This window comes from Oratosquilla oratoria, chromosome 9 (genome assembly GCF_046742065.1).
Source record: "Oratosquilla oratoria isolate Oo_2021 chromosome 9, ASM4674206v1, whole genome shotgun sequence".
In the NCBI taxonomy this organism is placed as follows: Eukaryota; Metazoa; Arthropoda; class Malacostraca; order Stomatopoda; family Squillidae; genus Oratosquilla; species Oratosquilla oratoria.
The window spans coordinates 46,057,756-46,085,518 of record NC_134785.1 but is presented as its reverse complement, the minus strand read 5'-3'; the positions used below and the strand labels follow the sequence as shown (position 1 = coordinate 46,085,518).

Below are 27,763 nucleotides of genomic sequence, written 5' to 3'. Positions count from 1 at the left end.
TACACTTAACAAGCTAATCCCTCTGAAACTACTACATTCACACGTGTCCCCTTTTCCCTTGTAAAGTGTAACTATACAGGCACTCCTCCAGTCCTCTGGCACTCTACCCTCTCTCCAGCAAACATTGAATAACCTCACCAGCCAGTCCACAATCACTGTACCTCCTTTTTTTAGACATTCTGCATGGCATCCATCCTGACCAGGTGCCTTACCTGCTTTCATCATCTTAAAAACTGCCTTCACTTCACTTCACTTCTTTAAGAAGGAATGGCATGGATAATCCTTTCCCTTTTTCTTTCCTAGGGGATTTAAATGAGTCAACTGATTATGGAATGAAAATTCCGGATCGTTTAATACTCTCCATTTATTTTTTATATTTCCATTTTACATGATTTGTGGGAGTTTGTAATGAACTAGTTCCTTTTTTTGGAGTAGAATCAATGATGCACCCCAAAGTTTTGGTTAATTCATAAAACAAAAGTTTGAGAAACACTGGTCTATTGAGCAAGGAAGGTATCAATGGTATTTTGATGCAGCAGGAAGGGATTTCTCCCCTACTCAATTTTCCACATGAGGAGCGGGGGTCTTCATTTAAGTAAAGTGGCCCCGCTATGGATATGCTGTGTCTTGTTGCATTGCTTCTGACCCAGGCAGTGGGCAAGAGCTAAGATGAGAAGGAAACAAGGGTAGTGGAATGGGTGCATGACTTTTAAAGATGAAGACCTAATAAGTAACAAAATCTTGACATATTTATTTTTAAACCCCTCTTTCTTGTTTCTTTCCAGTCTGAAGGATCTGAAACAAAGAAGGCAACCAAGTTCCTAGCACTAGATAAATGTTTACCAAGAAGAGAATTTCTCCAGGTATTGGAAGTGAGTCACAACCCCAGTAAAGACCTAAGTCTCGAGTATGACCTCGAATGGCTCACTATCTTGAGGATGACCAACCATCTTCTCTCTACAGAATCACGCGTCACCTACATGCCTGGGCCAGGGTCCAATGAAAGGTAAGGACTTTTCTCAACTTCAGCTATACTAAATTAACAGTGATCTAGTTGTATCTTCAAAGATTGCAAATGATGGTGATGGTTGTTATGCATCTCATCAAACTAGTAAGATATACTCAACTACATAGATGCATGTTTAATTTCATCTTGGCTTTCACCAAGACACTTGACAGGTTTTTGCAATTTGCTAATATGGGAAGGGGGGAACAAAAGGAGAATTGAGTTTGTAAGTATTGGTTGCAAAGGATAGTTATGGAGACATAAATGAGAAGGATAAAGAGAATGAATGCCAGAAGCTGATTGACAATAGGAAACGGAAGTAGAAGTAGCATGGCTTTGTTTCAAGAAGTGATAAATTGTACAAATATGGTATGTGGGATGAGGAAGATGAGAGGGAATGGGAGAATCAGCAAATGAAGTATAAAGTAAGGGTGGTGGTGGTGATGGTTTGGTTGCCATGCAGAACTAGGAAGCATGTGAGATGTGCAGAAAGAAGAGAGGTGAAGAAAAATGCAAGGTGAGGGAGGCAAAGAGGAGGACAGATATCAAATTGAAAAGAATGGAGGTGGGGTCAGGGTAAAAGGTGCACAGACAGACAGATTTCAATGGAAGTGAAAGCAATAACAGGAACATGAGTATTTTTAGGATTTGTTGAATATGGAGATAGTTTGGAGGGGTTGATTGTGGCCTTGGGAGATACTAGGATTGAAAAAAAAGATACAAAGAACATGAATAGTGATGAACCCTTGACTGGCATCTGGGTTAAATGAAACTACCAAAAATAGCAAAGAAGACAGAATGAATTTGTGGGGGAGACCAGGATTGTGATAGATTGAGAGAAGGGGTTCTTGGATACGCAATGAATGTCTGTCAAGTATTAAACTGCGATTGCAACTGATAGATGCAAGTGAGGGGATTTTTACATGCCTACTTTATAAATTCTTGAATGGATGATGGAGGGGTGGTATATAATGAAACACTGAGGTTTGGTTGTTGGGCTCTGCTGTTGACATTCTATGTCTTGATGCATTACATAACATGCAGTGTGTGGGTTACAGGTATAACCCTTCAACCACAAGGAAATAAGAGAAGGGCCAACAAGTGTATTGTGGATGTTGGATAGGTATGGGAAGGGTGAAGTGTAGACCATCCATCTTGTAAAGAAAAAAGAGCCGTATGATATGTGTATATTGACATACTCTAGAACTGTTGGTGTGCCAACTTGTGAACTTTGGTTTTAGCCTCGTTTCAAATGGCCCCATCATGAAGTTGGTTTTCTTGTTCTTTATAGTAGAAAGGTCATGTACTTATTCATATTCTGTTCTTGCTTATAAAGTGAAAGGGAAATTACATTAAAAGGTATTAAGATGGGAGATGATTGTATGCAATACATCGTATCTTAAGCAGTACAATTTTTTTATTGGTGGCTGAAGAAGTTGGGGGGAATTGGAGATTATGGTTTTTCTCAGTAGTTACTGGGAGAAAGTCTGAGAGAGTAATGGATTTTCCTCGGCACAGAAGATTCAGCATTGTATGTTTGTTTACCAGATATGACTTCACACCCACAAAGGAGGAGCTTGAGGAAACTAGAAGAATATTTCGTAACAACTTGACGATCCCATTGGCCTTTACAAGAACTGCTTCCGTCTTCAATGACTCTCATGGCAAGCCCAACATGCACACTGTGAGCATGCCCAGGCCACAGCTTAATCCACAGACGATCACCCTCTGTGATAAATTAGGCATAGATGACCCTGTATCTCTTCTCTTGGGGGGCAGACGAAGAACATCACCGAAGCACGTGGAGTACTGTGGTTGGAATGATTCTGATCTTAACATTACTTTGGAGAATTCCAAAGCATCTTTGAATCCTGATGAGGTAAAGGGGTTGCACTGAGTGTGCTTTTTGTGTTGTTTTTCTTCATAAGAGTAGATGTTGGATTAGCTACAGGTCACATGTTTATGCATGGAAGGATGAAAGGCATTGCAGATGGTCATTTTCCTTAGTAGTTTTAGATTTGCATAGGTGAAAGAATTTTGGCTTAAGTTGTTTGGGATTTCTATTACAGTTTTAATTTATCTCAATTTTGTTCACTTCCTCATGGTATTGTGGATATTTTCTGACATAGTTATACTGTTGTTTACTCTATGTATTTTTTCTTCTGTTTTATTCTGCATCATTTCTATATTGAGAGGTCTCCTGACAGCATACTTTGTTTATTTTTGGCAAGCATTTCATGTCTTTAGGGTTTCAGTTGCGGAGGTGCATGTATGTATGGAAAATCTTCACTTCCTTTTTTCCCCTATAAAGGGGTTATCCAAGTCATTTAACACATGTTCAAATCCATTCATTGTTCCTCCATCATAGCACCTTGTGGATGAGGGGTCACTGTTGTTGCCACTATACTGTTGGATTTAGAGGCAATGCAGTGAGACACAGCACTTCCACAGTAGGTTACTCCCATCACTTCATCATATGGTGTCCCTCTTCCCTGCTCAAAAGATTAAAAAGCAGAAGACATGCCTTCAGGCCTTATCATTCATCTATTGCCAGATACTTATTGATCATAATACCACCCTTCATTAATTTATCCTTCACCTTTTGTACATCATGTCATCTTGCTTTTACCCATGTCAAGAGTTTTTATGGGAGTAGTAGAGCTTGTGTCAGGATTAGAAATGGAGAGAGTGAGTGGTTCGAGGTAAAGGTGGGACTTCGTCAAGGATGCGTTATGTCGCCCTGGCTGTTCAACTTATACATGGGGTAGTGCGAGAGGTAAATGCAACGGTAGTGGGTCAGGGATTGGAGATGGTTAAAGAAAATGGAGAAAAGTGGGAGGTGAGCCAGCTGTTGTTTGCGGACGACACTGCGCTTGTGGCAGGATCGGAGGAGGGATTGAGGAAGTTGGTGACAGTTTGGGAGAGTGTGTGATAGAAGAAAGCTGAAGATAAATGTGGGTAAAAGTAAGGTGATGAGATGTACAAGGGGTGAAAGTGGCAGTAGTAGTGAGCATTAAGGAAGAGCGACTGGAGGAAGTGGATAGTTTTAGATACTTGGGTGTAAATGTGGCAGGAAAAGGTGGAGGTAGAATGTAGATCGAGAGAAGCAAGTAAATGCCTTGGTGGATTAAAAAGTGGAATGAGGAATAGACATTTGGGAATGGATGCTAAGAGGAGACTATATGAAGGAGTGGCTGTGCCAACAGCACTGTAAGGGGCAGAAACATGGAACATAAGAGAGGAAGAGAGAATGAGTTTGAATGTGTTTAACCCCTTCCATACGGTGCCGCACACGTAGGCGTCATGGGGAGCGAGTGTATTCGCGAGGCTGCCATATCGGCGTCTTGATTATATTTATTGTAGTTCTTTTGTAATCGCATTTTCTATGGTTATCAAAATTCACGGGTGAAGAGAGAACGATCGATATAAGCGGTGACTATATTTTATGATGCGAGTATTATTACGACACGTCGTACGGCTGGCATTGGCTGCTGCCACCGAGATCTAAGTCCATGACGCCTACGTGTGCGGCACCGTATGGAAGGGGTTAAGATGAGATGTATGGTGGGGGTTACTAGGCTAGATAGAGTAAGAAATGAGGAGGTGAGGAGGAGAACAGGGGTGGAAAGGGAGTTGGGAGATAGGGTTGATGAAAGAGTATTATGATGGTTTGGACACATGGAAAGAATGAGTGAAGAAAGGCTAGTAAAAGGTATGGAAGGCAGATGTGGAGGGGGTGAACATGAAGGGACGTCCTAAGATGAGGTGGATGGATGGGGTGAAGGGGGCTATGGGGAAGAGGGGAATGTCTGTTGAGGAAGGACGGGAGAGGACAGAAGACAGGGGTGAATGGAGAAGGGTTGTATATAGATGATGTGATGCATGAGGTGGAATGGGCAGGGGGATGGGGGTGAGGTAGTATGTGTGAGGAAATTTTGACGCAGCTCAAAGGGATTTCTCCTCATCTTCTCCTTTTATGCATGGGGGGACGGAGAGGGGGGGTTTGTATTGCAACACTGCTTCTGACCCAGGTGCAGTGGACAAGGTAGCAGGGATGACCTGTCATCCAGGATGTGCTAAGATGAGAGGGAGGGTGGAGGGGTGTGGAGTGTATTCAGGGATGGAATGGGTGGGAAAGATTTTATGCCTTTTCCTTTTTGGCTACCTCTCTTGTATGGGGGAAAAAGCCTTTGTATATGTATGTACTTTCAGTTTTCACCTTAATGTCATTAGCATACAAGACCTGGCTCACCTCCCACTTCTCTCTAGTCTCTGTCTCCAATCCTCTGCCCATCACCCTTGCAGTTACTTCCTGTACCACCCTATCCATGCACATATTGAACAGCCATGGTGAGATGGCACAACCCTGGATTAGCCTCACCCTCACATCAAATCACACACTCGCCATTCTCAACCCAAACAACTCATGTAAAATATTTTGACTAATCTTAACAGCTTTCCCCATATCCCAGGTATTTGCAATACTTCCCACAACTCCTTACTGTCTACCTTGTCATAGGCCTTGTCATTCACCCATAAAGGTTAAGAAATATATGCATATCTTTTTGCCAGAAAACTAAAAAACTGACGTAGCACTGTTCCTCACCAATTACTCCCTTTGCCTACTAATCCTCTGGTTAATACCCAACCAACAAGCTCAAAAACTGATGTCTCTAAAATTACTACATCACATTTGACCCCTTTTCCATTCTGAAGCAGAACTATACAAACACTCCTAGTCCTCTGGCACACTCCCTTTCCTTAGGCACACATTAAACAACCTCACTAGCTAATCTACAATAACTGTTCCTATGTCAGACACTATACATACACCCATCCAACCCATATGGCTTATGAGTTCTCATAGTTTTTGATACTCTTTGTACCTCAAATTTTCCTGATCACAGTTGTTTTCCCACTACCACAATCAATTCCTTCCCAACCCCCCCCCCCTCGACCCATATTCCCCTCTGCCTTCACAACTACTAACATGTGTCCATCTGCACCCTATACCTTTTCCTTTCTACTTGACTTGCCCCAACTCACTCATAACCTCCTTCCAAATTGTCTCTTATTCTTTTCAAATTTCCTTGTCAAATTCCTAGCCCATTTTACATCCCCCTTATTTGCCTCCCGTACCTTATCTCTGGATGGATGCCATGCAGAATGTCTAAAAAAAAAGGAGGTACAATGATGTTGGACTGCCTGGTGAGGTTACTTAATGTTTGCTGGAGAGAGGGTAGAGTGCCGGAGGACTAGAGGAGTGCCTGTATAGTTCCACTTTACAAGGGAAAAGGGGGCAAGTGTGAGTGTAGTAGTTTCAGAGGGATTAGCTTATGGGAAGATCTTGATTTAGAGGATTAGAAGAGGAACAGAGGGAGTGATTGGAGAGGAGCAGTGTGGATGGGGTGGTGTGAGAGGTAAATGCAAGGGATTGGAGATATTTAAAGAAAATTGAGAAACATGGGAGGTAAGCCAGCCGTTGTTTGCAGACGACACTGCACTTATAGCAGGATCAGAGGAGGGATTGAGGAAGTTGGTGACAGAGTTTGGCAGGAAAGGGTGGAGTGGAGGTAGTATGTATGAGAAAAATTTGACGCAGCCCGAAGGGATTTCTCCCCGTCTTCTCCTTTTCTGCATGAGGGGACGGAGGGGAGATGTCACCGATTTAATGAAGCAGCCTTGCTGTGGATGTGCTGTGTCTTGCGACACTGTCTCTGACCCAGGGACAAGATGCAGGAATGACCCATCATCCAGGAGGTGCCAAGATATGAGGGTGGAGGGGTGTGGAGTGTATTAGGAATGGCTTTTATGCCTTTTTCTTTTTGGCTACCTCCCTTGTAAGGGGGGAAAAGCCTTTGGGATGTATGTATGTATGTACCTTATGTTATGGTTTTCTTTTCTTGTACTTCTCATTTGCTTTATAGTTTTATCTTCCGATCAATCCACATTGCTTACTTCATCTCTTTATCCCACTATTCTCTACCATCCATTTCCTTCCATCCTCCTTGATCCTCATACCATCTTTACATGCTTTGTCACATCCTCTGTAAGACCTATTTTAGCTCAGTATTCGTAAACAAAACACCTCAATGTGAACTCCAAACTGAAACCTTTGAAAAATCTAGGGTGAACTTACTACGGTAAACATAAACAAAAGGGCCTGACAGTTGGCATCCAAGAATCTTAAAGGAAATTAAAAATGAGATTGCTGTTCCATCAGAAATTATTTTCAAAAAGCCCATCATATCCGGAGAGGTCCCAAGAGAATGGAAACTAGCTAACGTTACTCCAATATTCAAAAAAGGTGACAAAAAGAAACCAAATAACCACAGGCCTATAAGCTTGACTTAAGGCATAGGGAAAATGATGAAAACTATAATCAGAGATGCTATCAAACATCATTTAGAAAGTAACTGTTTGATCAATGATAGCATGGATTCAGACAAACATTCTTGCAAGAATAACTTACTTGAATTCTACAACACAGTCATCTCAAGTTGTGACAAGCAATATACATACATACATACATATACCAAGGCTTTTTCCCCCTTCCAAGGGAGGTAGCCAAAAAGGGAAAGGCATAAAAACACTCCCACCCATTTCATCCCTAAATACACTCCACACCCCTCCCACCCTTCCTCTCATCTGAGCACCTCCTGGATGACGGTCATCCCTGCACCCTGCCCACCGCCCTGGGTCAGAAGCAGTGTCGCAAGACACAGTACATCCACAGCAAGGCCGCTTCATTTAATCGGCGACCCCCCCTCTCCGTCCCCCTTTGCATATAAGGAGAGGACGGGGAGAAATCCCTTCGGGCTGCGTCAAAAATTACTCACACATACTACCTCACCCCCCCGCCCATTCCTCCTCATGCAGTCACAACATCATCCATATACAACCATTCTCCACTCACCTCTGTCTTCCGTCCTCTCCCTTCCTTCCTCAACAGACATTCCCCTCTTCCCCAAAGCCCCCTTTACCCCATCCATCCACCTCATCCTAGGACGTCCCCTCATGTTCACTCCCTCCACATCTGCCTTCCATACCTCTTTTACTAGTCTTTCTTCACTCATTCTTTCCATGTGTCCAAACCATCCTAATATTCTTTCATCAACCCTATCTCCCAAATCCTTTTTCACCCCTGTTCTCCTCCTCACCTCCTCATTTCTCACTCTATCTAGCCTAGTAACCCCCACCATACTTCTCAGACACCTCATCTCAAACACATTCAAACTCCTTCTCTCTTCTTCTCTTATGTTCCACGTTTCTGCCCCATACAGTGCTGTTGGCACAATCACTCCTTCATACAGTCTCCTCTTCGCATCCATTCCCAAATGTCTATTTCTCATTACACTCTTTAAACCACCAAGGCATTTACTCGCTTCTCTCAATCTACATTCTACCTCCACCTTCACTCCACCTTTTCCTGCTACACTTGCACCCAAGTATCTAAAACTATCCACCTCCTCCAGTCGCTCTCCCTTAATGTTCACTTCCAGTCTACTGCCACTTTCACCCCTTGTACATCTCATCACCTTACTTTTACCCACATTTATTTTTAGCTTTCTTCTATCACATACTCTCCCAAACTCTGCCACCAGCTTCCTCAATCCCTCCTCTGACCCTGCCACAAGCGCAGTGTCGTCCGCAAACAACAGCTGGCTCACCTCCCACTTTTCTCCATTTTCTTTAACCATCTCCAATCCCTGACTCACTACCCTAGCATTCACCTCTCGCACCACCCCATCCATGTATAAGTTGAACAGCCAGGGCGACATAACGCATCCTTGACGAAGTCCCACCTTTACTTCAAACCACTCACTCTCTCCATTTCCAATCCTAACACATGCTCTACTACTCACATAAAAACTCTTGACAGCTCCCAAAAGCTTTCCTCCTATCCCATAAATCTGCATAACCTCCCACAGTGCCTTTCTGTCTACCTTATCATAAGCCTTTTCCAGATCCATAAAAGCCCAAAAAACATCCTTCCCCTTTCCTATAGCTTTCTCACATATCTGTCTTACCACAAAGATCCGATCTACACAACCTCTACCCGTCCTAAATCCACACTGTTCCTCACCAATTACTCCTTCTGTTCCTCTCCTAATCCTCTCAATTAAGATTCTCCCATAAGCCTTCCCTACTACACTCAACAGGCTAATCCCTCTGAAATTACTACATTCACACTTGTCCCCTTTTCCCTTGTAAAGAGGAACTATTCAGGCACTACTCCAGTCCTCCGGTACTCTACCCTCTCTCCAGCAAACATCAAATAATCTCACCAACCAGTCCACCATCACTGAACCTCCCCCCTTCAGACATTCTGCATGACATCCATCCAGACCAGGTGCCTTACCTGCTTTCATCATCTTTACAACTGCCTTCACCTCATCCTTCCTTATTTCTCCTCCATTCTCCTCACTCATCACTCTCATTTTCTTCGTATTTCCCACTGCAGCTATCTTTCCTTCCCTATCCTCCTTCACATTCAGCAACTCCCTAAAATATTCTGCCCATCTTCCCCTCACTGCCATCTCTTCCATTATCAACTCTCCATCTGTACCTTTTACCTTTTCTTCCCTACTTGATTCGCCTCCTCTTCCTCTCTTAATTTCTTTCCAAAACATCTTTTTATTACTTTCAAAATTTTCTGTCATACTCCTACCCCATTTCACATCTGCTCTCCTCTTTGCCTCCTTTACCTTTTGCTTTACTTCTCTTTTCTTTTCTTTGTACGTCTCATATGACTCCCCTGTCCTCTTTTGTAACCAATCTGTGAATGCTCGCTTCTTCTCTTCTACAACCTTCTTTGTTTCCTCATCCCACCATTCACTACCCTTTCTTCTATTTCCCCCTGTCCTTCTTGTTCCACACACCATCCTTGCACACTTTAAGACTCCCTCCTTGAACCATCCCCATTCCTCCTCCACACCCATCTCTGCTCCATCCTTTACTCCCTCCCACTCCTCCTTCAGCTTCTTTTCGTACTCCTTCTCCTTTTCCTTTTCATTCAAGGAGTTCACTCTAAGAACCTCCCTACCTTTTGTCCCTTTCCTCTTTCTCCATCTATCCTCCACTCTCAGCTTACCTTCCACCAAAAAATGATCTGATATTCCCGCACCCTCTCCCCTTAGCACATGTACATCCTTAACTCTTCCTATCATAATCCTATTTACCACTACATAATCCATTAGCGCTCTATCTACTACCCTTCCCTCCACCACCCTCTCCCATGTGTACTTATGCTTGACTTTCTTCCGAAACACTGTATTTGCTATCATCAACTCTCTTTCTAGACACATTTCCACCATCAACTCTCCACTACGATTCTTTCCTGGAACTCCACACTTCCCAACCACTCCATCGATTGGACCATTTCCTACCCTAGCATTAAGGTCTCCCAGTACTATTACATTGACATTTCTTCCTAAACCCTCTATGCACTCATTTAAATCTATCCAAAAGGCCTCCCTTTCCTCCACGCTCTTCTCACTGCCAGGCCCATATGCACTTACAAAAACCCACATCTCCCTTCCCAGTTTCACCTTCATCCACATTATCCATGAGGAAACCTCCTTCCACTCCACCACCTGCTTACCTATCTCCTCACTTACTAGAATAGCCACCCCTTCCCTCCCTCGCCCTCTCTTCACTCCTGATAACCTCCCACTTACACTCCCAAACTTACACTCACCCTTCCCTTTCAACTTAGTTTCACTCAAAGCCAACACATCCATCTTTCTTCTCACAAACATACTACCTATCTCTTCCCTTTTACTCTCATCTGTACCACATCCACGCACATTAAAAGACCCAAACCTTAGGGTGCTGGCCCGAGGCCCTCCAGCACCCCTTATGCCTTCACTTTTGTCTTTAGGATGTGTGCCCCGTGGGGCTACAGGGAGAAGGATGCCTAGTCCCTCTCCCCGTCCCTTTTTTCTCGCCTCTTACGATCCAAGTGGGATACTTGGTGGCAGTATTCTTTTCCCCCACCACAGGGAATTCCCCCATCACAGAAAGATAATACTCAGAGAAATGGTACAGGACAGCAACAAGGGGTTGGGGGACAGCATAACGGAGGGACAGTAGTAGTATAAAAGTGTCATCATTTCTCTATGAACAGAATTTCTTCTATCATAGACAAAATGATGTGAGGCTCTGGTCCGTAGGGACACCCCATATAGACCCTAAAGTATCGACTGCATGCTACTTTGCCACAATAACAAGCAGCCAATACCCCAGACAAGCAATATAGATTTAATATATTTAGACTGCAAAAGCCTTTGATACTGTCCCCCACGAAAGACTACTTACTAAATTAACTTCACATGGAGTAACTGGTACCCTATAAGTTGGGCTAACAATTGGTTGAATGATCGAAAAGTTGTTTTAAATGCCAAAAATTCTAGATGGGAAAATGTTATGAGTGGAGTTCCTCAGGATTCTGTTTTTGTGCCACTTCTATTCGTAGTATATACATACGGACTAAAATCTATTGTCTCCAAATGTGTCGATGACACAAAATTGTCCGGAATGGCAAATGATCACTTAAATCAAGTAAATGCGACATTAGTCAAAATAACAGTATGTAACATACCCTTTCTTCTGCTCCTACCTCCCCTCCTTCTTTTATACCTCCCACATTGTTCTCAGCTTCTAGTAATCTTTAAATTTTTCACTTTTTCCTTCTCATTTGATGTATGAGCTCTGCACCTTTCTGCCTCCCACCTTTTTCCTCTACTATTTAACCTCCTCAACTTTTACTTTCCCTTGTATAAAAAATTGACATTCCATCATGCTCTCCCCTGAAAACATGAACATCCAGTCCTCTTCCTTGCCTTCAGATACCACTACATAATCCATTACAGTCCTGTCAAACACCCATCACCCTTTCCCATATTCGCTTATGGGGGAGGGGATCACTGAAGTGAAACAGCCTTGCTATGGATGTACTTTTTTTTCATTGCTTCTGACCTTGGGCAGTGGGCAAGAGATGACCTGACCCTTCATCCACAAGGAGCTTAGATGAGAGAGGAACAAGGGTAGTGAATGGGAGTGGAATGGATGTGTACTTTATTAGGGGGAAGAAGACCTTGGTAAACACTGTTTGCTACCATCAATTCTCTAATTACATCCTCAACATCGTCATCACCAAGATTCTTACCTGTCACTCCAAACCTCCCTACTATTCCTTCTGTTGACTTTAGCTTTGAGATCTCTCAATACCACTACATTCACATTCCTCCAGGAGTGAGAAATATGGTGGTGAGGCAGAGAGTGGGGTGGAAATACATGGTTGTTAGGGTTCTATGTATCTACTAAAAGCCATTGTCCCCTTAAGAAGGGAGGTAGCCAGCCAAGGCATGTACCCACCCAGGCCCATCAATCAATCTTAGCTCCTTGTGGATGAAGGGTCATCCTGTCCCCTGCCCGCTGCCTGGGTCAGAAGCACTGCAACCAGAAATACCACATCCACCCATTTCCATTCTGTCTTATCCCCTTACCCACAGCCTGGTTATGAGCAGTGCAGCAAGACAAAGCACATCCACAGCGGGGTTAGCTGCTTCATTTAAGTAATGACCCTTCTTCATCCCCACCTGTGAAAATGAAGATGAGGAGAAATCCCTTTCAGCCACATCAATTTCTATTCCATTCACAGTCTTTCTCCACTCACACCTATCTCTTGACTTCTCCCTTCACCCCTTCATCTTATCCACCCATCCATCTCATTCTTGGTTGTTTTTGCTAGTCTTTCTTCATTCATTCTTTCCATGTGCCAAAACCACCCCAGTATTCTTTCATCTGACCTATCTGCCAGCACTCTTTCACCCCTGCTTTCCTTAATTCTCACTATCCTTCCTCGTAACACCCGCCATACTTCTCAAACAGTTTCTCTTTTCTGCCCCCTTGAATTCCAAGTCTGGCCCATACAGTGATGTTGGCACTATCACCCCTTCATACAGTCTTCTTCGCATCCATTCCCAGATACCTTTTTCTTAGGACATTTTTCATTCCTCCAAGACATTTACATGCTTCCCTCACAGTTTACCTCCACTCCTACTTCTCCATTTCCTGCTACATGTAACCAAATATATGTACAACTATTCACTTCCTCTAACCTTTCTCCTTTGAAACTTACCTTCATCTTGCTGCCATGCTCACGTCTTATAAATCTCACCACTCCACTGTTACATACACAAACATACATATAACAAAAAACAAGGCATAAAATCCACTCCTACCTATTCTGTTCCCACATTCCACTCCCATTCACCCCTTCCCTCCCTCCCTCCTTATTTTGGCTCTTCCTGGATGACTGGTCATCCCTTCATCTTGCCCATTGCCCTGGGTCAGAAGCTGTGTCACGAGACACAGGACATCCACAGCAAGGCGCTTCATTAAATTGGCAACCCCCACCTTCTCCATCTCCTCATGCAGAAAAAAGAAGCCAGGAAGAAATCCTTTCAGGCTGCATCAAATTATTTTTTCACACATACCCCCTCATTCCCCATCCCCTACCCACTCCCTTTCATGCATCACAGCATCATCCATACATAACCATTCTCCATTCACCCTCATAATCTGTCTCCTCCCGTCCTTCCTCAATAGACATTCCCCTCTTTCCTAATGCCCCTTTTACCCCATCCATCTATCTCATCCTTGGTCACCCCTCATGTTCACTCCTTCCACCTCTGCCTTTCCATGCCTCTTTTACTAATCATTCTTCACTCATTCTTCCCATGTGTCCAAACCACCCCAATACTCTTTCATCAATCCCAACTCCTTTTCCACCCCAGTTCTCCTCCTTACCTCGTTTCTCACTATCCAGCCTAGCAACCCCTATCATACTTTTCAGGCACATATTCAAACTCCTCTTCCTCTTACATTCCATGTTTCTGCCCCATACAGTGCTGTTGGTACAACCACTTCATTATGCAATCTTCTCTTAGTATCCATTCCCAAATGTCTATTTCTCATTACATTCTACTTCCCCCTCCACTCCTCCCATTCCCACCACATTTGCATCCAAGTATCTAAAATTATCCACTTCCTGCCACTTTCTCCCCTTTTACATCTCATCACTTTACTTTTACCCACATTTATCTTCAACTTCCTTCTTTTGCACACCTTCCTAAACTCTGTCACTAACTTCCTCAATACCTCCTCTGATCCTGCCACAAGCAGTGTTGTCAACAAACAACAACTGGTTTCTCTCTCACTTTTCTCCATTTCCTTTAACCATCTCAATCCCCAACCCATTACCCTTGCATTTACCTATTGCATCGCCCCATCCATATACAAATTGAACACATCCCTGGTGAAGTCCAATCTTTACCTCAGACCACTCACTCTCCATTTCTGATTCTAACACAAGCTCTTAACAACTTTGCCCCTATCCCATATATATGCAATACCTCCCACAGTGCCTTCATGTCTACCCTGTTATAAGCCTTTTCCAAATCCATAAAAGCCCCCCAAAAACATCCTTACCTTTTCCTAAAGATTTCTCCATGTCTGTCTTACCACCAATTACTCCCTCTGTTCCTCTCCTAATCCTCTCAATCAAAACCCTCCCATAAGCCTTCCCAACAACACTTAACAAACTGATCCCTCTGAAACTATTACACTCACACTTGTCCTCTTTTCCCTTGTAAAGTGGAACTATACAGGCACTCCTCCAGGCTTCTGGCACTCTACCCTTTGTTAAACAAACATCAAATAACTTCACCAGCCAGTCCCCCATCACTTGCCTCTCTCTCTCTCTCTCTCTTTCTGCATAACAACCATCCAACCCAGGTTCCTTACCTGCTCTCATCATCTTAACAACTTCCTTCACCTTCCTTCACCTCCTTATTTCTCCTCCATTTTCCACACTCATCACTAACATTTTCTTAGTGCTACCCAGTGCAACTACCTTTCCCTCCCTATACTCCTTCACATTTAGCAAGTTCCTAAAAATACTCTGTCCATCTTCCTCATATTGACATCACTTCCATTGCCATGTCTCCATAGGCACCTTTTACATTTTCTTCCCTACTTGATTTGCCTCTTCCTCCCTTAATTTCTTTCCAAAACATCTTTTTATTACTGTCAAAATTTTCTGTCATACTCTTACCCAATTTCACATCTCTACTCTTTGCCTCCTTTATTTTGTGCTTTATTTCTCTTTTCTTTGTACCTCTCATATTATTCATCCTATTTTGTAACCAATCTGTGAATGCTTGCTTCTTCTCTACAGCCTTTGCTTCCTCACCCCACTACTCACTGCCCTTCCTTCTATTTCCTCCTGTCCTCCTGGTTCCACACACCATCTTAGCACACCTTGTGACTCCCTCCTTGAACCATCCCCATTCTTCCTCCACTCCTAGTTCTACTCTATATTTCACGCCCTCCCACTCTTCTCTCAGCTTCTCCTTCACATTTAAGCAGTTTACTCTAAGCACCTCCCTCTTTCTTCATCTGTCCTCCACTCTCAACTTACCTTCCAAAAAATTATCTGATATTCACCCATTACCCTTAGAATGTGTACATCCTTAACTCTTCCTACTAGTCTTCAGGTTACCACTATATAGTCAATTAATGCCCTATCTACCACCCTTCCACCCACCATACTCACCCATGTGTACTTATTCTTGAATTTCTTCATAAACATTATTTGCTATCAACTCTGGAGACATCACCATCAACTCTCCACTACATTTTTTCCTGGAACTCCACACTTACCAACCACTCCTACCCTAGCAACACCCCTACAATGACTTCTCCCAGAACCCTCTATGCACTCATTTAAATCTATCCAAAAAGCCTCTTTCCGCTACACTCATCTCACAACCAGGCCCATATACACAAAAACCCACATCTCCCTTCCCACTTTCACCTTCATCCACATTAACCTTGAAGAAACCTCCCTCCATTCAACCACATGTTTACTGATCTCTTCACTTACTAGTATACCCACCCCTTCTCTTCCTCATCCTCTCTTCACTCCTGAGACCCTCCCGACTACACTCCCAAACTCAAACTTGCCCTTCCCTTTCAACTTAGTTTCCCTCATTGCCAACGCATCCATCTCTCTTCTCACAAACATACTGCCTATCTCTTCCCTTTTACTCTAATCTATACCACAACCACACGCATTAAAAACCCAAACATTATGATTCTGATTGAAAAAAACCCAGACCCTCTTTTTAAGGAATGTCCCCTTTGGGACTACAGGGAGGAGGATGCCTAGTTCCATTGCTGTCCCATTTTTGTTGCCACTTTATGACTCAAGTTGAAATACTTGGTGGCAGTATTCTTTTCCCCCACCACAGGATTTGGCAAAATGAGAAATGAATATTCAGAGAAGTGGTACAGGACAGTAACAAGAGTGCGGAGACAGTGTAACAGAGGGACAGTTGCAGTATAATAAAGTATCATAATTTCTCTATGAATAGAGATTTCCCACAGACAATATGATGTGTGGCTCTGGTCTGTAGGGGCACCCCATATAGACCCTAAAGTATCAGCTGCATGCTACTGAGCAGCTTTCAACCCCACAATATCATGCAGCTAATACCCCAGTCAGGGTTACCTCCATTAATTTCAAACTCCTCCACTGTCTCAGACCCTCCTCAGACCCAGCCACAAATGCAATGTCATCATTAAACAACTGGCTCACCTCATCTCTAAACTTTCTAACCATCTACAATCCTCTACCCATTACTCTTGCATGTACCTCCAGTAACACCCCATTCTCATATATATTAAACAACCATAGCTACTTAACACACCCCTGGCACAGCACTTCCTTCACCTCAAACCACTCACTCACCACTTCGTTCCAATTCCCAGGAACGACTGTTAGCTGACCCAACAATCCAAGCACAGACCAAAGGTGATTACTTTGGCTCCTCACTACCTTCTCCACCTTTAAGGGGGTCCACCCCGGTGAATTTTTCACGAATATTTTTTAAAATTTCACTTTTCACTTTTATCGGCTCAAGATGTCAGTCCTACCCAAAACTATCACTTGGTGAAGTTTTTTTCTGAAATATAATTTTTTCCCCCTTCAGATGCCATTTTTAAATGACCTGGGGTTTTGTGTCATAGCCTGACACGTGCGCTAGAAAATGAGGCATCATTCAATGCTTATAACTATGTAGAACTATCATTAAAATAATTTTTCTTTATATAAATTTCGACAAATGGCATCTCTTCCCCGCATGCGTGTGGTATTCCTAGCTACTCGCGTCCAGTACATACGGAGACATTACAGACAACGCAAGGCTGCGTTCCTGTAATATGTCTTTTATATTCGTCTTGCAAGATGACTTACAAACGAGGATATCCAACTTCAAGAAGAGTAAAGGGCATCAAGACTCTTCAGATCAAGGAGAAATTAGTGAAGAAATTAGCAGAGATGAAGGGGAGAGCGTGTTATTGCCTTCCGGCTTATCACCTCCTTCTCCGCCACCACTCCCACCCACGCCACAACAGCAGTCACCCCCCATTTCTCTTCATTCTCCACTAAGTCAACGATATATACACAATCATATGTGAAAATTTCATGCCAATCAGATGAATACACATGGCAGGAAAAGGAAAAAACCGAAAAAAACTTTAGAAGCCGATATCTCGAAATGTTGTTTTTTGAACTTCAAATATTTTCAAAAAATCGGTAAAAACTCTGATCAACTTATGTTAGGTATCAATTTATACTTCAACAAAAATATAATTTTTTGTTGGAATTAGATTTTTCAATTTGTCAAAAAAAAAAATTATTTTCCTTCAAAGACGAAACAAAAAATTGAAAAACAAATCCAACAAAATGTAGATATATAAACAAAGTTTCTATGATAATTTTTTCAAAGCCATTAAGTGAAAAATTAATCTTGGTAGCCGCTACCATTCATCAAAATTTCATGAAATTTACAGAATAGCATTTCTTTACACCAACAAACAACATATTAAAATTTCAAATCAATTGGATGAACCAGAAGCGAGATATGAGCCCAAGGAGTTTTCGGGGGTGGCCCCCTTTAAGTTTTCCTTCACTATTATCATGATAATAATAGTGAAGGTGGAGAATGTAGTGAGGAGCCTACATCAGGAGGCATATAGCTGCAGCCAAAGTCATTGCCTCTATATGTTATTTCTATTGCCTAATCTAATATTATAATCTTGTTTCTAATTTAGTCTCTGCTAGACATGGTATTTCAAGTTCTCCCTTCTTCAAATTATTTTTTTTTTCATGCAACTGATATTTAGCCATTAGTATTGGTATGTCACCCTCAAGCTCTTGTTTTGACGTTTTCCTTCAGTACCTTTTTCAGATACCATTTCTTCATCCTCTGGTCCATCTCACTCTGTTTAAACTATGCTCTGTCTATTTCTACCCCAGTGCTCTAGAACTCTTGCAGGTAACAACAGCCGCTGGATCTATCAATCCACAGCCTCCAGGAAACCTGCAACAGCCACCAAGTGTGACCATAATTCACTTAGAGAAGAGGTATTGTGTTGTCTGGGGATTGTTAGTATGAGGTGTTCTGTGTCTTTGTGTGGTGGTGTCATCAGATTCATTGGATTGCCCCATGAATCTCACTGAAAAATCAAATTAATATATTGTTGTCTCTGTATGGTAAGGGTGAGGCAGCTTGTTTCTATGTCCTGGCCACAAGATTGTTTTTGTGGTAGGCAGTAAACTTAATAGTCATGCAAGTGTGGTTGTTGCTTCTTTTGGGATTTTCTTTTTATTCTTTTTCTGATTCCTCCTCTTGTTTCTGCTTCTTTTTCATCATCTATCTGGAGGGTATTGATAAATTAGGGAGATCACTGGTCTATCCTAAAGTGCATGTTTTGTGTATGTGTGTTTTCTTTGGGTGTGTTGTTTGGTGTAGGTGGTAGGTTGTAGATACTTGAATAGTATAGAGTACCACTTCTTTATTTTCATTTATATATGTATACAGGGGTTGGACAAAATAATATGAACACCTGCCAAATACACTATTTATTTATTAATACGGTGTTGGGTCACCATTTACCTGTAGAACAGCTGCAACTCTTTGCGGTATGGATTCTTAGAGTGTCCGATAGAATAGTTTCCAATGGAATGTTGTCCCATTCTTGTACCAAAACATTTGCCAATTGCTGCTCTAAAATTCCTCATAACGGTTTAATTATGTTGAGGTTTGGCAATTGTGCAGGCCAGGGAAGTTGTTTGATGATAATCAGATGCTCTAAGAACCAATACTGAACCTTTTTGGCTGTGTGTATGGGTGCCTTATCTTGTAATATCGCTGTGTCTGACAGCAAAATGCTCATCATAGTAAGAACCTCATCATTGAGGATGTCGAGATATTCATTAGCAGTCATCCTGCCTGTGATGTGAGAGGACCGGCTGAATATCACAATATAGCCATCCAAATCATAAAGGAACCACCCCCATGCTTGGCTGTGGGAAGCAGGTAGTCCGGATTGTAGGCCTCTTTTGGGGTTCTCCGTACATAAACCCTGCTGTTCATAGGCAATAGCATAAATGTGGATTTATCAGACCATACCACATTCTTCCAATCATCAAGGTTCTATGTTCGTGGCACCACTTAGTGTTGGCATCTGTTATAAGGGGTTTCACAATTGCAGCCCTACCAGGATTCCTCAGGTGTGTGCTGAGTTCTGCTGTCACTTTTACCACGATTGTTTTATATTAATGTTTATCAGTCTCTGTTGGATCAATTTGGGTTTCGCCTAGTATTCTTTTTTGCCAATGATGTTTTCCCATGTTTTGTGTATGCTGTCATTACCATGGATACTGTTGCTTGTGAAACATCCAACAGTTCAGCTGTTTTCGTCACCAACGCTCCCGTTAAAGGGGCGCCAACGATTTGCCCACTTGAAGCCTGAGAGATCACACATTACACCAGATGTTTGTTGTAACCGTCACAGACCAAAGCATGTAATAGACTGAACTACAAGACCTGCTACGTAAGCTGTGCAATACATACGCGTGCCATTATTTACCCTGAAGCAGTGTTGCCAACATGCATCAAGATGTACTATTTTGCATGGTGTTCATATTATTTTGTCCAACTGTATATATATTTCCCTCTTTCTTTTTTCTCCCACTCATTCAGATGGTTGCGTTTATGTAAATAAAATGGGGGTGCCAAGATAAGAGGGAGGGAGGAGGGTGGAATATATAGGAAATGGAATGGGTGGGAGTGGTTTCTGTGCCTTTATCTTTTTGGCATGTAAGGGGGAGAAAGCCTTTTTTTATATGTGTATGTAACAAAATGGGGATAGTGCCAAGGCATCTTGCATAGAATTGCATCTTTATAATTTTCACGTGATGCTTTGGGGAGGAGTTTGGTCTGTGCAGATGTTCCATAGGGATGGTTTTGGTGCATCTGCATATTATTCTCAATGTTTTACTTTGCATAGTCTTGGAGAGTGGTGTTTAAAGAGACTGGCAACAGCCTCTGGGATTGTTAGTATGGGGCATAGTAGCACGAGGTGTTCCATCTTGATTGAGAGGATTATGAGAGGAACAGAGGGCGTAATTAGTGAGGAACAGTGTGGATTTAGGACAGGTAGAAGTTGCATAGATCAGATTTTTGTGGTAAGACATTTATGAGAAAGCTATAGGAAAAGGTAAGGATGTTTTTTGGGCTTTTATGGATCTGGAAAAGGCTTATGACAGGGTAGACAGGAAGGTACTGTGGGATAGGAGGAAAGCTTCTAGGAGCTGTCAAGAGTTTTTATGAGAGTAGTTGAGCATGTGTCAGGATTAGAAATGGAGAGAGTGAGTGGTTTGAGGTAAAGGTGGGACTTCGTTAGGGATGTGTTATGTCACTCTGGCTGTTCAACTTATACATGGATGGGGTGGTGCAAGAGGTTTTTAGGGCTTTATGGATTTGGAAAAGGCTTATGACAGGTGGTGCAAGGGTGGTGGGTCAGAGATTGGAGATGGTTAAAGAAGATGGAGAAAAGTGGGAGGTGAGCCAGCTGTTGTCTGTGGACGACACTGTGCTTGTAGCAGGATCAGAGGAGGGATTGAGGAAGTTGGTGACAGTTTGCGAGAGTGTGTGAAAGAAGAAAGTTGAAGATATACGTGGGTAAAAGTAAGGTGATGAGATGTACAAGGGATGAAAGTGGCAGTGAGTATTAAGGGAGAGAGACTGGAGGAAGTGGATAGTTTTAGATACTTGGTGCAAATGTGGCAGGAAAGGGTGGAGTAGAAGTGGAGGTAGAATGTAGATTGAAAGAAGTGAGTAAATGCCTTGGTGGATAAAAAAGTGTAATGAGGAATAGACATTTTGGAATGGATGCTAAGAGGAGATTGTATGAAGGGTATGATTGTGCTGAGATCACTGTATGGGGCAGAAGAGAGGAGATTGAATGTGTTTGAGATGAGGTATCTGAGAAGTATGATAGGAGTTACTAGGCTGGATAGAGTGAGAAATGAGGAGGTGAGGACGAGAACAGGGGTGCTGTACCTTGCAGCACTGCTTCTGACCCAGGGCAGTGGGTGAGATGCAGGGATGCTGTCATCTAGGAGGAAGCAAGAAAAGAGGGTGGTAGGGTGGATCTTATGCCTCTGGATTTTTGGCTACTTCACTTGATATATGTATGTCTATGTATTTTGTTATTTCATTAGTAATAATCAGAACTTCTGTCCTTGGGGGGAAAATAGGGCACTGAAGTGATGGAGCTATGCAAGTGCTAAAGATAAGATTTTAGGACAATAAAAGTAGGGGTTTAGTCTTCAGTTGTAAAAGAATGCTGCATGACAGGGTCTATAATTTGATGGGTTCCACTGTATAACTAGCTGTGGGATTCCTTTAGTTTCAGGCTCTGTTCACTGAAAGAGCTTGGTGGTCAGTGGTATGACTGATAAGTTTCTGTTTCTTTCAGGGTTTCATGTTTTTCAAACCTCCTCTACTGTTGCTATTGAATTTTTGTCACCTGTTGCCCCCAATTTACTTTTCTTGTATGTGTACCCATCTCTCTCTCTCTCTCTTTCTCAACACCAAACATTGCTTACAATTAATTATTTGTTTGCAGGCTGAGATGAGTGACGAATATGATGGAGACATTATAATGGAAATTAGGGTCAGTCCAGATCCACCTAAAGAAGTGGATGACCTTGTGAATGAAGTGAGTCCAATCAAGAGTTCTTCTCGTGAATTGAGTTCTGAAGACTTTATCAGCTTAGGACCTGTTTCTAGCTCCCCAAGGTTAGTTTCAGCATATGTTGTACTACTTCCACACCTCGTACCTCATACCACATACCACACCTCATACCACATACTCATACCTGTCAAGCTACTGTGGTGTCTTACAGTAAGATTTTGCAGTAGAGACAGTAATTAAACCATAAGAAAACCATTCAATATTTGTTTCAAAACAAATGCAGATTGAAAACAATGTAAACACAGGACACTGTATGAGCACCACATAATGAAAAACTACTGTTTAAAAAGACTTGTAATCATTACTGTTTTTCATTATGTGGTAGTCATGTATAATACTTGAAAAGGGGAATTTATTTAAAACACATTAAAAAGCAGAGAAAAAGCGTAAGATTTTCAACTTATGCCGTAAGGCTAGAAAATCATGAAAATTACATTAGATTTATGCAAAAAATGTAAGACACCAGGGTCAATAGATTGATTGATTTCACCCAACATGCAATCTACCTACCACCATCATCATTCCTTGTAATCCTATAACATTGTTTTCCAGTATTTTTATATATATATATATAAAAGGCATTTACTTGCTTCTCAATCTACATTCTACCTCCACCTCCACTCCATATTCGTACCCAAGTATCTAAAACCATCCACTTCCTTAAGAGTCTCTCTGCCTTAATACTCACTTCTGGCTTATCTCCCAATTTGGTCCATTTTTCTCCCTTGTAATTTGCTATTGGAATACATCTGGACTGCTTGTCTCCTGCAGCTAGTTTTAATGGGTTTCAAAAATGTACAGCAGTGCTGTCTGTTTTGCAGTGACACTACAAGCAGGTATCCATCATTAGCTCTTAAGTATGTACTTTGTAACCATATGTGTGCACACTTATTTTTACTGAATTTTCTTACAACAGGTACCATAAGGAACGTGTAGGTCTTACTTTGTCTTCACCAAAACAAGCATTGGGAAGTGCATCATCTTCATCAGCCCTGGAAACATCATCCACCTCCTCCCTTAGTGAAAATGAATCCTACCAGGCAAGCCCTAGTAGAAATTCTCAAGTAAAACGTGGAAGTGAAACTGAAACTCCACCAACATCCAGAACACCAAGAGACAAAGTAACAACACCAGAAACCTCAACAACAACAATTGAAAACACACCAACACCAGAAACCACTGAAAGAACAGTTTCCGATGGTCACAAGAAATTCAAACGCAGAAATCAGGCTTTGTACACTATTGAAGATGACAAACTTGTAGAGTAGTTAAGAGACATCATTATGAGTGAAAATTCTGCGAGTTTTTATGTGATGTTTGGGAATATAAGTATAACAAAAATGGTTTTACAAGTGTATGTTGTGGACATGTTTGGACAACAAATGGTGCTAATGTGTTTCATTGATAGATTGTATGCATGCACTATGTTCTCTTTCTTTTTCTTTCATTCTTTCTTGCCATGGTTATGATTATCATTATTGTTATTGTAATATATTGTTTCAAATATATATATTTATGAAGTATGGAGGCTGTAAACAGTTACTTGAAGACTGCAGCTCTTTTGTAAGAGAAGCTAAGAGTTATGCATTGATTGATTGGTAAAAGAATGGAGGACAGACAAGTGGCAAGGTGGTGAGGTAAAGATAGAAATTGTTTTTATTCCCTGACAGCACAGTACACAGAATCCATAGTTTGGTGTTTCAAATTTTCTATCTGTTCAAATTCTGCAGCAAAAACATTAATATATACTCATAAACAATAGGAAAAATAAAGTCTGAAAATATTGTTCAGTTTATTTATTGGGTCATACACAGATTGGTTATTTAATTATTTGGTTTTACGTCACAAACTCCCCCCTGTTGGGAGGCTAGGTGAATGAATTTTATTAATTTGAACAGAAACATTACAAAACCCATTACAGTTAATTTATAGTGTCACTTCCATCATTAGCCTGTGGGCAGTTTTCCAATGACAGGCCAGGAACAGGATTCTCAAATGATGACACTGACAAAATGCTAGGAGAGACCATATTTTTAAAGGCCTCAAGTGTCATCTGTGTCATTTACAAAGAATTTCATGATTTTCTTGGAACTTAGCATCAGTATGAAGCTGTTTCATATGTGTTGGAATTTTGTTTAGAAGATTTTCATTTGATATAATCTTTGTAAATTCACTGATGCAATTTTCAGTAGCTAGTAGCTTCATGGTCGTCAGAAGACTTTACCACAGGTTTTCAGATATTCCACACCATGAAGCTTCTTGTTTCTGCAGCAATCCTTTTGAGTATTGACAATTATTTTCAATATTAAAAAAAAGAAAACATTCGATGGTATAGTGAAACTGAGGATGTCATGAAAATATAACTTCATATAACAGGGGAGAGAACCAGAACCATGTTTGTCTAGTATTCAAATCTGTTTAGCATATGTAAACATGATCACAGTTTTGGCTAGGTAAACCACAGACTCGTGGTTGTTGTTTCATCTTAGTCAATGATGAACATTAACAATTTGCTTGTGCACCATGTTAAGATAGCTGTAAATAGATTGATGTGTTTTTAGGGAAAGGGTGATGAATGGATTCAGAAAGATACTTTAGTAGAATCAATATTAACAGGATGTTGGGTGGAAGGGGGTGGAGATTTTTAAAGTGGCTGTCTCTGTCCTGAGGGCTGTTATTTAAGAACCATACTGGGTAAGTAGAATTCATTAGTTGGTCAATCCTCCAGGCTAAATTGGGGAACAACAAATCCTAAAATATCCTAAAAATACTTTTTAATATTTTCCAAATGATCTATTTACTCATATATACCAAATGCTCCTTCAAACTGTCCCCACTTGTCATTTCACACAAAATGTCATCAGCATGTCTGTACCAAAATATACTGTGGTCCCATAAGAACCTAAGAATGGAGAAAACTGCAAGAGACCCCAAGACCTATTCTTTGAACATCCAGTTGTTTCAGCACTCACTACATGGTTACAAGTCTATTCCTTTCATTAACGACTATTGGTAAACCAGTTCTTGCCTATTTCCTTCTTAAACCTAAGTTTGTCCAATTTAATTCCAATAGTATGTGGCATATCCAGCTTGTCTTAATATGATGACCTTGTGCATCACCCTAGTTAAAGCCCTTGACCCATTTGAAAACCTTTCTGGAGAGTAACTTAAGGTACCTAAGAACAATTCTTACACCCTTGTATCATTTTGGTCATTCTCCTCTGTACTGATTCTTGTGAATTTATATTCTTTCTATAGGACAGATCAAGAATGGGTCTATCACCAGATAGTTTAATGATTACCTCTGCACTTTTGTTTGTCGTCCTAGCAATAACTCCCTAACGCCCTGTTAGCCCTATTCCTGGCACTAATGCACTGTTTCCTGGATTTAAAGTTACTACTCTTGTTTTCCCTTATATGGCATTATAAGTTGGCTTGTGTAATCCTATGTTTAACACATTATATTTTGAGATACTGAAATCCATATGGCATTTCTCCGACCATGCAAACAATTTATTAAGGTCCTGAAATATTTCAGCATCTTCCCGTGACTTAATATGGTGTCCAATTTTGTTGTCATGTATGTACCAAGGGCTTCTTCCTCCTTATAATGTAGCCAGTCAAGGCACACACATCCTCCCACCTATTTCACTCCCATGCACCACCCTTGTTTCCCTCCTTGGCTTCTCATGGATGAAGGGTCATATCAGTCCTCAACCCACTGTCCAGGTCAGCAAGACACAGTACACCCACTCTGTTTATCTCTCTCTTTATTTCTCTCTCTCTCTCTCTCTCTCTCTCACACACACACACAGACACACACATTTCCCAACTTACCTTGTCCTCGTTAACTGTTACAAACCCATCACTTCACTATTTTCGTTTGTCAGGTGATGATCTTGTATTCATATTCTGCCCCCACTCAACTCAGTCACATTCAGTCTTTCTTATCAGAATACAACTGACATCACTAGTTTCCACATGTTTGTTTCAAAAAATACAATCAACTATAACCCTTGGAGTTCACATCAATGAGGCATTGTCCATTCTTTCCACTCCAGACACCTTAAAACAGTGTCTCACCTTTTACATTCATATCCCATAGCCTGATAGTATACATTTTAAACATCTTTCTACACTTGCAACAAACAACCCTCTCTTGTGCCTATAATGCACGCACACACACTCGGCACGGTGGTAGCATTCGTGATTGCTACTACAGTGGTCCTAGTTTGAATCTTGCCCAGGGCTGTAATAATTTCAGTATTGCTGCGCTGTGAGTCATTACTCCAACTCTCGTGAGCTAGGAGTTGGGGGGATGTGCGTGTAAGGTCACAGCATTACCCATAGATTGGTCATATATGTGAGCTCTGAGCTCTCATCCAGGTGGGTAATAGCTGTTGATTATGAGTCCAACATGTGATCCAAGACAACGATGAATCACATACACACATACAAGTTTTGTACCACTTGTACCTTCATCATGAATTCATATAGTTTCCCACACACCCTTCCAATCTAGTACCCCTTAAATTATACCCTCTTGCGCCATCTACTGTTACTGGTAATACTATTAGTGAACTGCTGCTTTGAGTGCTGTTCATTGTAGACTATTACTACCATTGCGTTAGTAATTTGAATTTTGTTTTTGCCATCAGTTTTAATATGAATAATATGGTTAATGCAAACTTTTAATGATTTTGGAATGCTCATTGTAAAGTAATGTTGTTGAAGGTTCATCCTTCTAACTGTAGATTCAGAAAAGTCTTATGTTATTGTATACTCAAGAACACGGATCATGAAACTGGAATCAGAACCACCCCCAGCTGGCCTAACCTTCTACGGACCAAGGACAAATGTTAATATGTACAAAAAGTTTTGAACATCCAAGGCAGCCTTGTTTTAAGCTTTTGTTAAGTATGGATATTTTTATTTATGTGCCTGAATAATGTAAATCCTAACTGGAAAGTTTTATATTTAAAAATAGGTTTTACTATTTTCAACTCAAAGTTATTGTTCAGTCGTGTATTTATGTAAAAGGGCTCCTGTGCTTATGTTTCAGTATTTATGTGTTACTTTTATGAAGTCATGAACAACACTTTATGTAAAAAGTTTAAATCTCCTGTGTATCACTACATCTCGGTGTTCAAAAGTACAAGGACTGTTATGATGGGAGAACTGCTCATTGTGAATTGAAAGTGGCGAGTGCAAGGTATACAAGGGCTGCAAGACCTTTGGTTTGTTAAGGTATTTTTGTACAGTTGAAGAAAAAAAATACATGTTATGTAAATAAAAATCATAAGAATGTCTGTGTATTCACTACATCACTTTCATGCAATAGTTAACTGAAGCACACCCACATGTGGCATCTCAAATTTAATACTCAAAAGAATGGTGGAACAAGTACATGCATATACTAAGGGCTTTTTAAGGGAGGTAGCCAGAGTCAAAGACATAAATCCATTCCCACCCATTTCATCCCCATATACTCTCATTTACCATGAAAGATGGTTTTGTTAGCATTGAGTGAAACAAACTTTAAAGGGAGGGTCATGTTTGAATTTGGGAAGGTCTCTGGAG

General features: G+C 41.3%; 1 protein-coding gene across 3 annotated transcripts in view; it reads left to right on the top strand.

Annotated features, from left to right (window-relative positions):
• Nucleotides 1-27,482, top strand: part of ldbr (lariat debranching enzyme) — a 34,409-nt gene extending 6,927 nt beyond the window's left edge. For 2 of the 3 annotated variants that reach the window (XM_076190327.1, XM_076190329.1), the window contains 5 exons: nt 786-1,006; nt 2,555-2,885; nt 18,396-18,503; nt 22,055-22,227; nt 23,100-27,482. In XM_076190327.1, coding sequence (XP_076046442.1) covers nt 786-1,006; nt 2,555-2,885; nt 18,396-18,503; nt 22,055-22,227; nt 23,100-23,451 — 1,185 coding nt within the window. In that variant the 3' untranslated portion in view covers nt 23,452-27,482. The remainder of the gene's footprint in view (nt 1-785; nt 1,007-2,554; nt 2,886-18,395; nt 18,504-22,054; nt 22,228-23,099) is intronic. The other variant, XM_076190328.1, reaches the window with a different exon arrangement.
• Nucleotides 27,483-27,763: the final 281 nt, after the last annotated feature.